Raw genomic sequence first — 14,510 nt, 5'->3', positions numbered from 1 at the left:
CTGTGATGTATGATGATCACTTGTTGCAGGCTACAGTACTTTTTTAAGTCACATCTTTATGCATATATCACAGCTTGGAAAAAAACTAAATTAGGATTTTGTTGAAAATGAATATGCATTTGGAACATGAGAAAGGCAGTTCCTCTGGAGGGAACTCAGGGATTCTAACCTTTGCAGACCATTTACATGCACCAACACCTATAGAACACACTACAGGAGAGGGAACCCCAGAGAATAAGGCCCTAATAAGATCATGATTACATTTTGATACTCGACTCAGCCAATATCAGAGGCCAAACAACAACAACTCTAGGTATCCTAATTTTGAAATGTATTTTTCTGTCTGCCACACACAGGCCCTGCTTATTTGGATGTGCTGTTCCATGTACATCCTTACCTGGTTTACACACACTGATAAGAGCTCATGGCACTCTACTTCAAAGGGAGATTTTCTTTTTGGAGAAGATGGTTGTTTAGGGCAGGGACTGAGGTGCAGATTATAGGGTTGAATATACATATTCACTTTCAGATGTTGAGTGTGTGTGTCGAAATACTTGTCTCTGAACTTTCCTACACCCACGTCCCAGTTCCTGTTGTTCCTCCAGTTTCCTTGGGCGGCACTCACTAAATGGTAGCTCAATAGACCACCATGACTCCACAAGTATGTTGCTTCCAACCACAGTTATAATTATCTTCAACAACAACAAAAAATAGACCAATATTGAGTAGTTTTTCCTCTTGCTTTTCTTGAAGGTTTTAATTTTGGCTTTTGCCTTGATGTTAGAAAGCAGTTGATGCTGTGGAGCCGCCCATGGTCTGCCTGTCTCTAAGCAAACAGGTAGTAAGGCTGCAGCTGTAACAGTAAGTATTGTAGTGGGGAGTAACCACAGTGTTTCAGCAGCTTATGTGGGGTCACACTTTGAATTGAATTGTATTCATATTATATTTGCAGGGTTGAATTAACCAGTTATTCCATTTGATTGCTGATGAATTCAGTCTTTGTCCAAAACCTTTAAAAAGGAAAAGGAAGCTGCACTGTGGACAGTGGACAAGAATGCCAGCTTCCGGGTGATCCCGGCATCTGCTGGTAGTGGACAAGAATATCTTTGTGTCTCCTGTTGGTGTCCAGGATGATCCTGGCCTCTCCTCCAAGTGGTAGGGATTATCTTGAATGACCTCTCCTGGTAGTGTTGGGCATGATCCTGATCTGACCTGTGCTGGTAGTAGACAAGATGATCATGATTTATCTCTTTAGGTGGTGGACATGACGATTCTTGCCTCTCTTGAGAGTGGATGGGAAGAACTAAGTGTCTTCAGGTAGGCGAAGAGATAATCTCCGCCTCTCTTGGTAGTATACCCGATTGCCATGATACCATAGGATAATATAAATAATATATATAAAGTCACGCTTCAGCGACATAAGCGGCTTTTGTGTTGTTCTTTTATAGAAGCTATCATGTATAATCTATAAGTGGGCTTCGTAAACTGTCATCTCAGACTATCACAAGTGAAATTATATCTTTTTTTATATAAGATTTTCATCGTCATAACTACACTGTAGCTATACACTAAATGACAATAAAAGCCTTGAATCTTGAATAAGCTATCGAATGAATTTGAAGTTGATAGGTTCATTCTCATTAGAGCTATCTCCAAAGGAACCTTTTGGGTCTTCAGATTTTCTGTGGAAGTTGTGTGAACTTTGTCTCGCAGCTCTCTAGGTTGGTGCTTAGCTAACGTTATGTGATCATGGTAAGAGTAGGGGATCAGTGTTTATTGGTCAGATTTCTCCAGCTGTTCTGTGAACTGTTTTTCTTTGGCAGTGTTTGAAATCATGAAGAAGGGCATGTGCCTAACTGATACAAGGCTGCAGAGTAGAAGAAATCCAAAGTACATACAACTGACACATTTGATATATTGACCATCATATGATAAATGTTTTCTTTTTTTAATTTGTGCTTAACAGTATGATATTACACTGTGCTATTTTATCATGCAGCAGTAGGCCCCAGCAGCAGCAATCAAGAACATGGAAGAGTTGGGTGAATGGAGGCAGCTCAGGAGTGCAAGATGATTGCATAACGCTAGATATATCAGTCAGATACCTGTTGTGCTGCATACACTGGCATGTATGTGATTGATGTCCCTGTGGGCATTTCTCTGCTACAACAATGCAGCTGCTTCCTCACACTGCTGCTCTGTGTTGGAGAGGGCTTTGGTAAAGTTAAGAATCGGTCCCCATGTTCTTTCTTAATCGTGTTGGAACTTAAACGGCTAACCTTAACCCTGGAGATGAATTGTGTTCATTTCATTGTGCTAAATAAATGACAATTACATATGTTAATACTATTTTATTGACATTATTTTCAAATGGGGCGAAGCCTGCGAGCTAGTTCAGGCAGTCAACTGGAGCACTTATGCTGCATTCATACATAACGCCCCTCGCCACTCTACAACCAACCAAACAGAGTGTCCTTAATATGCCGCTCTATTGAACCTGCCAGATCTCTCTCTATGCATTGCTTGCTGCTGCTGCTGCTGCAGCTACTTCCACGTCGCTGCTGCTTGCCTGCCCCACCACCACCCCAGCTTCCACCCCAGCTTCCACCTGTAGGCTCGGGGGATAGTTATCTAATCATCACTCATCAAGCTATGTATATCTGTGGAGTGATGATGCCCGAGCCTAGACGCCAAACTCAACTATATGCTGCTTCTAATAAACATGTTAAAGAAACACGTGAGTCGTCTGACTGAACTGAGTTTAGAGCAGTGAGTTATTCATTATATCATCAATTCCACAAAATAGGGCTAGTTACCTATTTGGGTTGCATACGGCACACTGCTTTGTATTTGTCATGTCTGAGCATGTACACACAAAGAAGCAAGAGTGACAGCTTTTGCTTTCAGGATGGTGGTTCCGTTCAGTTGGATGCAAAGCACTTAACATCAAACTCTCCTTCTCTGTTTGTCCTGTCATTACCACGATGGGACTGTAAGGCACTCAGTCCCAGTGAATTGTGCAACTCAAACCTGCAGTATTTATTGTTGGTGAATGGCAGAATGTTACTGGTAAAGTTTCAGATAGAAAGTAAAAATAAATGTTATAATTGAAACACAAACAGACATGAAACAAAGTCTGTAATTGTTTTGTGCTGGAGCCACACAGTTTTTTTTAAAGAGGCTTTGCAAATAAAATCTGAGAAAAATATTTTCACATTACACTGTCGTGTAAATCCCATTATTTTAGAACCTTTTCCAATTTTCACATTCTTACACTAACACTAATCTTCATATTTATGTACCCTCTGCGGTATGGCACAACCAGCGCTTTCCATCACAGGCCTTGTGTGCTTGGTAGTTTTTTGTTAGCTCCCTTTCCTCTTCCCTTACTTGGTCTTCTTCTTCTCTGTACCTTTCCCTGAGCTCTCCTGTCCTCTTCCATCCCTATGTTTGAGAATTGATCCTTTTCTGTCTATCAAGTTTAAACAATAAAGGCAAAGGATGTGATCACAACAAACAAATAAAAGTCAGCCCTAAAAAAAGGCTGGACTGAATAAACTACTGTGGTTAAACAATGTGCCTGCCATTTCAAACGCTTCAAGATGTATTACTTGTTAGCCCTGTTTTCCTATGACACTCATCTAAAGGGTTGTTGTCCTGTGTCATGTCCCCACCAAATTGTACTTTTGGTAACACTTTATATTAAGGTACACAAATTCACCATCAACTAGTTGTTCATTAACATGCATATTAGCAGTATATTGGCTCTTTATTAGTCATTATAAAACACTTATTAATGCCTTATTCTACATGACCATATTCTACAAGTAATAAGCCATTAGTTGAGAGTTTTTCCTCAATAACCCTCTAATTAGTGCTTATTTATTGCCAGTAAGGAAGTTGTTGTACATGAGTTTTGGTCTTAATATGCTCTGCTCAATATGGGCCTAATAAGGCAGTAGGACCACAAGAATAGTAATGAAACAATAAGTGTTAATTAAGTCTAAATAACTCAAAATGAGGTATTTCTATCTAAGAATATGTTCCCTATTTTAAAGTGAAGTCTTGTTCATAACCAATAAGCTAGTAATTTGACTCTAATTGACCTGAACAGGTTGCCTATTCTAAAGTTGCCTCCTCTTCACACTTTGTAAATACATTATAGCACACAACTACTGAATTTAACCTCAACAGTACATGAAGAAAGTAGGCCCACGTTGAAATATCTGTTTTATTAATGAACCACTAAAGATGGTGGTGGTCTAATGGATAGTGAGGTGGGCTGAAGATCGGAAGGTTGTGAGTTCAAATCCCACCTGGAACACCACCACTAGGTGCCCTTGAGTAAGGCACTTAGTCCTCAGTTACTCCAGGGAGAATGTCCCTGTAATTGGTCATTGTAAGTCGCTTTGGATAAAAGCGTCAGCTAAATGAAATGTAATGTAAAGATAGGTTCAGACACATGTACCATAACATGTCAAGTTTCTCCAAGGCTGAGAACACATAATGCAGCCTGTACTTTTTTAATAAAAACTGATTTGTAACAGAGTTGATGTATTTGTGATCATACTGTGTGACCTGCTTGTATGTACTTACACAATAGGTGTACTGTTCTCTCTATGTGTTGTACTACAGTGTGCTAATTTCCGTGTAAATCGGAAAATGTCTGTGTATATTTATTTGCTTTGTCCTACGTAAGCAACCTTCCTACGTGAATCCTATGCAAGGCTTTATAAATGAGGCCCCTGATGTTGATGGTACAAGCAACCTTCCATCACACACATCAAAACCATACCTATTGTGGAGCTGTCCCCTGATTGGAGAAATGAGTTTGGACAGAACACTGTGGCTTACAAAAGAGCCAATTACAGCACAATAATGCTGTCACCAATTAGAGTTGCATGGCCGCTCAGAGGCAGGCGCTGCCTATTGTCCTGCAGATTACACACTCCATCAGAAACACACACACATACACTCTGCCAAATATACTGATGGAAGACTCCTAGCATGCATTTACTTTGCTGTGTGACAGTAGCATCAGAAACTCCTGCTGGATGGAACTTTTGGATTTGAGCCTTTGCATTTATATGCACACATAGAACACAATGCAGGAGAGGAAACAGAATAGGCCTCTTTAACACTGACTTTTTAACATTCACTTTAAGAGTTTCTTAACACTGATTGCTCCTGACCAGTTTTTTGTATTTTTGCAGATAGAAAAGTCACTTTGAATGCCCACAGTTTTAACAACATGTTGAGAAAAGGCTACTTCTGCTGCACTTACAAACAGTTTGGGGGTTTCTCAGGATAAAGATCAAAGTAATGGTCACAGGGAGGAGTCCGTCTCCCTTTTGTTGTGTTACATCCCAGCTTCTCTGTGCTTTGTGTACATAGCTTGCCAACTGTTAGAGCATGTTGGTGCACATGAGTCCTGTGTGCAGCCAGTTCATGCCAGTGCTCTGCATTGCTCTGACAACACCCAGGGCCAGTTTGGAGCTAGTGCCCGATTAAGAACCGGTTCTTCCTGTTTCCACCGCAGCAGAGCTGGCTCTTGGCCCCTAAATAATTGTTCTTATCTGGCCCCACTCAACTGCCCGTCAAGAACCAAGAACCAAATACGTTGCGCTTGTGTCGGACGCAGGGGCAGGGGTGCTGAAGAAAGTGACAAAACGCGTCCGCACACTTCTAAAAAACACTTCTGTCTAATACCAGAGACACTCACCTGTCTAATACCAGAGACACTCACCTGTCTAATACCAGAGACACTCACCTGTCTAATACCAGAGACACTCACCTGTCTAATACCAGAGACACTCACCTGTCTAATACCAGAGACACTCACCTGTCTAATACCAGAGACACTTTAATAACGGCGTTGTGATACCAAAAAGCGTAAATTCAGACTGACACACATTCACTTATGGGCATCAGTTGCTTGTGTGACAGTGAGACGGAGCATTACTGCTTTCCATCGGACGCTGCCGTGAGTTAACGGTAGACTAACCGTTAACTCTGCCGTGAGTTAACGGTAGACTAACCGCTAACTCTGCCGTGAGTTAACGGTAGACTAACCGTTAACTCTGCCGTGAGTTAACGGTAGACTAACCGCTAACTCTGCCGTGAGTTAGCGGTAGACTAACCGCTAACTCTGCCGTGAGTTAACGGTAGACTAACCGTTAACTCTGCCGTGAGTTAACGGTAGACTAACCGCTAACTCTGCCGTGAGTTAACGGTAGACTAAACTCCGGTGGACGAGCAGAACTGCAGTGGTCGGTAAATGCCGCTGAACCACATTAATAAACAATGAAGCACTGCACTCTGGGAAAGAGTATTACGTTGGAGAAGGTGTTTTTTTATTTAATCTGGCTTCGTATGATTCAAATCAAATCAGGTTTTATTTATAGAGCACATTTAAAAACGATTTTTGGTCGATACTTAACAATAACAACAAAAGACAATAATTTACAGCAGCAAATATAAAAACAAAACACAGGGAAATGTCAGGAGTCGTACTCAGCTCTGACTAGAAGTATGATTAATAGCAACATGAGTCCCCCGTTGTTGTTGTTAGCGGCGTTCAGGAGAAAATCAGCGACGTAAAAGGTGATGTCATGACGCAGCACCAGTCGGGCTCTGGGCGGTGGAAACGTAACTGGGGCTAAAAAGAAGAACCGGTTCGGAACCAGAAGAGCACGATCTAGAACTGGAACTGGTTTGGTGGGAAAGGGGTATCTGTAAGCCCCCAGAGCTGTGTTGCCCTCATGCCTGTCAGCGTGGGTTGATGTGTGCCAACTAGTTAGGAACTAGGAAGACACACTTTCCCATTTCCTTACATTCAATACACAGACCAGCTAATACTAGCTACCTTACGTATTCCTGTCTGTATGACACTTTTCGTGATGTGGGCACAAAATGACGAGGCAAGTTGCATTAGACAATTTCTGCAGTTTTTTTCCCAATTGCATGAGGGGCAACTTTGTATTTAACATAGCTCTGATTCACTCACCATAGCAACAGTAACTGACATTCATAGTGTTTATATGGAGCATAGTGTCTTACCCTTCAGTACAGGCCTTGTTCCATGTTGTGTCATAGCAGTGTATTGTGTCTTGAGATTGCGGTGCAACTATGACGTGTCTAGTTCACACTGTAACTCAAAATCTCTGTCCCGATTATCACGCCAGGAGGGTTGCGCTCACTTTTGTATTATACCATTGGCTGAGTGTTAGGATAGCTCAAAAGTTCAAGGTTATGGTGAATTGTGTCTGCTGGAGTGCAGTGCAAATTGCTTCAATAGTTCATTGCACTTATGGACTGTATATATACATATTTATTTTTAAAGAATGTTTTGGGCAACCAGTGCCTGTATTTGAGCGATAGATATGAAAGGGGGAGACAGAGGAGATGACACGTGCATGTTCCCGGGTCTGATTTGAACCCGGGTCCTGTACATTGGCCGTCAGCTCTACCATCTGAGCTATACGGCGGCCTATTGACTGTACATTTTCATTCCCAAAGGTCATTACAGTTCAAATATTGGAAATGTTTCCATGTTTGATCGAACGTTCAAACCTAGTGTCTAAAGATTCAACGACAAGCACGTTTTCTGGTGGCTCTGATCTTTGATGCTTACTGAAATGAGTGGGTCTGTGGTAGCTTATGATCAGCTTGCAGAGATGAATGAAACACACTTTTTCTCTTCCTTTTGCCTTGGTAAAAGGATCATTGTAGTTGGGGCAGGGATGTTGTGAGGTGATGACTGTGAAGAAATTGCACTAAGGAGTCATGATTTGAGCACAGACGTGGAGATCATGTAGGGTGCTAATGATGCTGGAGCCACAGGGGAGATCCAAGAACATCCTGACATCTGATGTCAGCTGCTGACCACTGTGCGGAGGGAAACTTTCACTAAAGAAATACAGACAAAGGCATGGGGAAGTAAGTGTAAGCTTATATAACAGACATGTTAGGACCACCCTTTCAGACATGGACCCCTTTAAGTTTACTCAGATGGCAATCAAACATGTCTGTGTCAGGTCTGATGTGCCCTGTAGCTTTTATTATCTCATTTATATTTATATCAAATTATGATTTCATGTTCTCAATAATCCTCTGGTATGTACAGTATCAATATAATAAACCAGTGTAGACTTTCATTTACATTGCCATGAGCAGCTTGATACTGGTTCTAGGAAGCTGATAAACTGTATATGTTATGATAATCCGGAACGTGTTTTTGGCCTGCCATCAACTTGCTCATGGAATTAACGTTAACCAGTGACATTTTACTAGGACTGCCAACTTTTTCATTTAGTCTGGAGAGATATTCAGTCAGGGACAGGTCTGAGGGCATCCCACTCAGGCCTCCAGGAATGTATTTTAAAACTTTCATCTGTCAAATGTATAATTTTAAGAATGATTGGATGAAAAGCAGAGTGATCAATGAAAATGATGAATAAGTATGGATGATAGCACTCTTGCCAAGCTCTAGACATTAAAGTCTGTATAATGCTGGTTTATCACCCCGAGTTCACTTCAGGTAACAGTGGGCAGTGTTTCACTCTGAAAGAATAATACCATTTCTGTTAGTTGAACAAGCATTGACCTGGTCTCGGATGTACTGACCCTTCACCTCTGAAGGCACAGCTTGACTCGAATGTTGCATTAAAGACAAGCTTACAGTGTGGTTTGATGGCAGGCCGCCCTCTCTCAGGTCTCAGAGGAATGCAGCATGAAGCCATGGAAAAGAAAGAGTGACTCAGGCAGTTCCTGTGAGCGTTACCCAGCTTTAGGTATCATTTCCCATAACCCTCAGGCCTGTCCTCATACTCCTTTTCCCTGGAAGGCCTTCTCCTGGAAATCAGGCCTGTGGCTGCATTCCAGAGTCCTACTCTCAAATTAGACTTTGAAGTAGACGGTCTTCTTGACCGCGGGTGAGATCCTGCAAGTACCGCCAATGTTAACATATTGTAGAACTCAATCAGGTTAGCAGTACACACTAAATCACTTGTGTTCAGTCAGTGCAGCGGACTGTGTAGTGCACCTTTAGCGATCGGATCATATATAAGTCATTCCTTCTTTATAAATCTAATGGTCTCCGTGATCCAACACCCTGCATCTCTAATCTCACTTCTTGCTATATCATTATTTATGAATGCACTGTTTAAGGTCAGTGGCTAGGAGCCTCGGTTTCAAATGTTTGTGGTGTGCCTTTCGCAAGAAAATGCAATGCCCCATGCAGTGTGATTGGCTGTTGTCATTGTTTCGAAACTGGCAGGAATGAGTAGGCGATTTCTTTCAATGGTTTGAATAACTGCAATCAGCATGGACAGTGCAGAATATCTTCTACAGCATTTTTCTGGCTTTTTGAAGAAGAATTTGGGATTAAACACGTTGGTTACTCACCTAGCGTAGGTTCATGTAAAAACAGAACAAATGAATTGATTATGCATCAATTCCAGGAGAACATAGATTACTGCTATCATGTCAGGCACAACCAATGTTTCCTTGTTATCCAGAGCGGATGACAGCTGGTCAAGAGCCGGCTTTCTGAGAGGATTACCAATCATGAAAGCAGCAGGACAATGTGGCAAAATCAGGCAAATATAGTCACCCAATTAACATCACATACAAAACCTACTAGCTGTGAGTGGACAGGGAGTTTGCTTTATGCATATCTGCTGTTTAACGTATTCCTGTACGTTTGTATTCAGCTTGTTCAACAAGCTTTTGATAAATGTATCATACTGTCATCCATATATGCAGCAAAGTCTGCCAGACAAACATAGTCTGGCTCATTCTCTCAGCTCTGGCCTCTGCTCTGAACTCTCACAGCATGGTCAACTGTAGTGGAAACCCAACGCAGTTAGCTGTTTGCTAGCAGTAACATTTTTTTATTTGAATTGTACTTGGCCTCAGTGGAAATAACACTATCCATTTTCTGTTTCCACAGATGCAGCAGCTCTTCTATGAGAACTATGAACCAAATAAGAAGGGCTACATACGAGATCTCCACAACAGCAAGATCCATCGAGCCATCACTCTCCACCCCAACAAAAACCCTCCTTACCAGTATCGCCTGCACAGCTACATGCTGAGCCGGAAGATCGCAGACCTGCGCCACCGCACCATCCAGCTCCACCGGGAGATCGTTCAGATGGGCCGCTATGGAGCCAATGAGCCCAGCCGAGAAGACCTCCAGCTGGGCATGCCACCTTCATTTATGCGCTTCCACCCACGGCAGAGAGAGGAAGTGCTGGAGTGGGAGTTCCTGACGGGGAAGTACCTCTTCTCATCATCTGACGGGCAGCCGCCCCGCAGAGGCATGGATTCCTCCCAGAGGCAAGCCCTGGATGACATCATCATGCAAGTGATGGAGATGATCAACGCCAATGCCAAGACACGGGGGCGGGTCATTGACTTCAAAGAAATCCAGTATGGCTACCGCAGAGTGAATCCTTTATACGGGGCAGAGTATGTGCTGGATCTGTTGCTGCTGTACAAGAAGCACAAAGGAAAGACCATGACTGTGCCTGTGAGGAGGCACGCCTACCTGCAGCAGACCTTCAGCCAGATCCAGTTCAGAGAGGAAGGGGAAATGGATGCCAGAGCTCTGGCCAGCCACATCAACAAAGATTCAGACTCGCTCTCATTCCTGTCCAACTCCCTGAAAATGCTGGTGCCCTTCAAGTTGGCCACCTCTGGCCAAGACCAGAAGGAGCCTAAAGAGAAGAAGGTCAACATCTTAGTGCCTCTGTCGGGACGCTACGACATCTTTGTGCGATTCATGGCCAACTTTGAACGAGTTTGTCTGATCCCCAACCAGAACGTGAAGCTGCTCATCCTGCTGTTCAGCACAGACAACAACACAGAGCAGGTGAAGCAGGTGGAGCTGATGAGAGAGTATCACATGAAGTATCCCCGGGCTGAGATGGAGATAAAGCCCGTCACTGGCTCCTTCTCCAGGGCTTTGGCTCTGGAAGTGGGTTCTCTGCACTTCTCCAACGATTCTCTTCTCTTCTACTGTGATGTGGATCTTCTCTTCACCAGTGACTTCCTCAAGCGCTGTCGGACAAACACAGCCCCAGGAGAGCAAACTTACTTCCCCATTATCTTCAGCCAGTACGACCCCAAGGTGGTTTATGCTGGGAAAGTCCCTAGCAACAACCATTACGTATTTACCTCCAAGACAGGTCTGTGGAGGAACTACGGCTTTGGGATTGTCTGTGTTTACAAAGGAGACCTGGTCCGAGCTGGAGGCTTTGACACGTCTATACAGGGCTGGGGGTTGGAGGACGTGGACCTTTTCAATAAATTTGTCCAGTCCGGGCTGAAGTTGTTCCGAAGCACAGACACGGGGATAGTGCACGTTCACCACCCTGTCATATGTGACCCTAACCTGGAGGCAAAGCAATATAAGATGTGCGTGGGCTCCAAAGCCTCGTCGCACGGCTCCAGCCAGCAGCTGGCCGAGCTGTGGCTGGAGAAGAACGAGCACGGCTTCAGGAGAGCGGCCAGCAATAACGGCTCAGCGAGGGCAGCGTGAGGACATCTGCCGTCTGTCCAGAACATAACCCCTTTCTCACTGCGTGGGGTTTTCTTTACCGTATTTATTTTTTACTCACACGACAGACTTCACATGGATATATTTTGAAAGAATATGAAAATAAACAACAATACGCCATGATGATCAATTCAGACACAATCTGGGTTCTAGTATGGAAGTACATGTTGTAAGTAATGATGGAAGGAATATTGTGTGAGCCTGTTACACGTGTGTCTGTGTTCTCAGTGTGTCCCTCAGTGACACACACCGGGGCAGAGCAGCGGTCCACTCTTGATTGTGAATATTTACAAGAGAGAGTCTCAGACAGAACTCAGATCTCAGCTATCTCAATCATTAATAAGGGCCACCTTTTCTTTGTATTTGTTTTTATAGGATGGTAATAAACACAACACTGTTACTGTTTATCCTGGAGTCATTTTCTATGAACCCAACTGCTGGATTTTATATCTGCAATTCATCGTTTGCTGTCTAATTTATTGCATTTGCCGGCTCATCGCTTCTCTTTGACTGTTGAAATATGTATATTAGAAAGATTGTATGACCATGTCAGCTGTGGGGTGCTGGTTTTCATTTTCCTTTTGTTACACTCATTATCACCAAAGAGTTTTGCACAGTCTGCTTTAGGTGCATGTGTGTGCGTCTGTGTGTTCTATAGGCACTAACGTGACACTGACTGTGTATTATTATTATTGTTATTATTATTAATAGTATGTATGTTATTATTGTTATTAACAGTAATAATGATAATAAGTGAGCAGGCCTATGTGATGGGTGAAGTGTTCCGCCTTTAATGCAGCGGCTGAAATGTGAGCAGCTGTGTCCCACATCATGTCTCTAATTTGTAAATGTGTGTGTGAGTGTGTGCTCCGCCTGTCAGTGTAACACTCCGTTGATTTAATGCTCCTCATACAGCATATGAACATGAATGGCTGACTTTTAAGACTGTTGTTACAGGGTGAATGGCTGTATTGTCCTTATTTTTATTTAATTTTCTTGGACATTTTTGTATTTTTTGTTCTTTCAACTATGTCCAAGTGGGCATGGTTTTCTATTTAAAAAAAGAAATAAAATGGGGGAAAAGTATTCACATGTGCTACTCTTGTGGTATTTTTCTCAGTGTATTACACCTGCCTGTTACCTTAGCAACATCTAAGAAGCATAGTCTTTGAGGGCCCTGAGGCCGTGGGGCCAGTCGGTCACATTTGTAAAGTCCATGAAAATACTTGTACATAACTGGCTCTCACAGAAAACACTATGGAGATAGAGCCAATAATAATAATAATGTACCATATGAATTTCACTGGGTACACATCAAAAGAAAGTGTGAAGCAGTGCGGTTGAAGCTCATTGGTTGTTCTGTGATTGCTGAGTCAGCTGTTGCAGGGACAATAAAACGGGGCCTCCAAAGCTGATGCTGGGATAAGTCAATACTGTTCTCACAGCACAGAAACAAACACACAGGGTTTCAACTGTAAGCCATAAGAGCCAGGTCAGGACTGCCTTGCCAACTAATGTCAACTTCATTATCATAATATATGGAGGCGCAGAAATACTGAGATTGAGTGACTTTACACATGGCTGTTCTATTGCCATGCCTTAGCAACGTTTTAAAAGACACACATGTAGGCAGCTGGCCTCTGACATTTCCCCTCCTTCACTAGACATGCTGTGGGAGGCCAGCATGACACTTTCATTGCTGGGGCCCTGACCACAGTCAGCAGCGGTGGAATTGTTACTAGAGGAACATTGGCAGCACTACTGTGTACAAATTCAACACTACATGTGTGATATTTAACTTTGTATTTAAGTAGAAATCAAACAGGAATTAGCAGTGAAACCTACTTACAACTAGCATGGAAAGAAAAGATCCAGCTTAACCAGAGAAGCAGCCTTTATTACCCAGCGTCTGAAGGTTTGAAAAGTCCATAAAGAACCAGTGAGGACCAGAAGAGCCATGTCATGACGTGTCAGTGGAACACTGCTTATGTGCTGCGAGGTCAGCACCAGTCTCCCTCGCAGTCACCACAAAGGACTACGTTGGAGCTGTGCTCATCTTTCTATTAAACTTAAAAGCTAGATTGAATTGCAAACATGACTTGGCTGAAGCGATGCCGCTCCAGTAGCGTCCCCCGATGCATATTTCCTATACATGTATATTTTCTTAAGCTTAAATTGACAATGTTTGGCAACATAGCTCCTTAAATAAAGGATTGCATGAAGTGAAGTTTATCTCATATCACATAGATCAGTGGTTCCCAACCTTTTTCAGTGATATTTTCCACTGAGATTGGTAGAATTAATTGTATATAGTTGTACACACATTACATGTTCTCTGCTAATAATGACAAGACAAAAAGTTCCAACTATAATTTTAGATTTGATTATGGATTGAACATGAACCAAAGTGCTTGTATTGGCAGATGATCCTGTGCCACTGTGAAATAATGAGGCCTAATTGAAACAATTACAAATACTGCTTATCAATCCGGTTCTTAACATTATTTTTATTATAGGTTATTTTGTTATTTTTTAAGGGAAAAACGAAAGAAATTGAAAACAGAATTAACGTCGATTTATTTCATGTATAGTGTGGATTATGGGCAGCTAGCAAACATAACATACCTGCAGTGGAGGTAGTAACTAAGTAGATTTACTCAAGTACTTATTTTGAGGTACTTTAAGTATTTCTTTTGCTTCTTTGTAATTCTACTCCACTACAGTCCAGAGGTAAATGGTGTACTTATACTCCACTACATGTATTTAATACCTTTAGTTACTTTACAGATGTGGATTAATGATGTGAAATATAATCAAGTGTTAAATCAGACTTTAGTTCCACCTGGAGTAAATTCACAAGCTACCCTGCAGTATACTGCTTTTACTTAAAGGTCCCATGTCATGGCCATTTCTACTGATCATAATTCCATTGTTGAGGTATACTAGA

The 14,510-nt window shown here is 42.3% G+C and overlaps 1 protein-coding gene across 1 annotated transcript in view; it reads left to right on the top strand.

Moving 5' to 3' along the window:
• The window catches only part of chsy1 (chondroitin sulfate synthase 1), a 38,912-nt gene extending 26,259 nt beyond the window's left edge, over window positions 1-12,653 (top strand). Inside the window, exon 3 of the mRNA XM_034140968.1 lies at window positions 9,953-12,653. Coding sequence (XP_033996859.1) covers window positions 9,953-11,545 — 1,593 coding nt within the window. The 3' untranslated portion in view covers window positions 11,546-12,653. The remainder of the gene's footprint in view (window positions 1-9,952) is intronic.
• The last annotated feature ends 1,857 nt before the right edge of the window (window positions 12,654-14,510 follow it).

Source organism: Trematomus bernacchii, unplaced genomic scaffold, assembly GCF_902827165.1.
Source record: "Trematomus bernacchii unplaced genomic scaffold, fTreBer1.1, whole genome shotgun sequence".
Lineage (NCBI taxonomy): Eukaryota > Metazoa > Chordata > Actinopteri > Perciformes > Nototheniidae > Trematomus > Trematomus bernacchii.
This window is presented reverse-complemented; position numbering and strand designations above follow the sequence as displayed.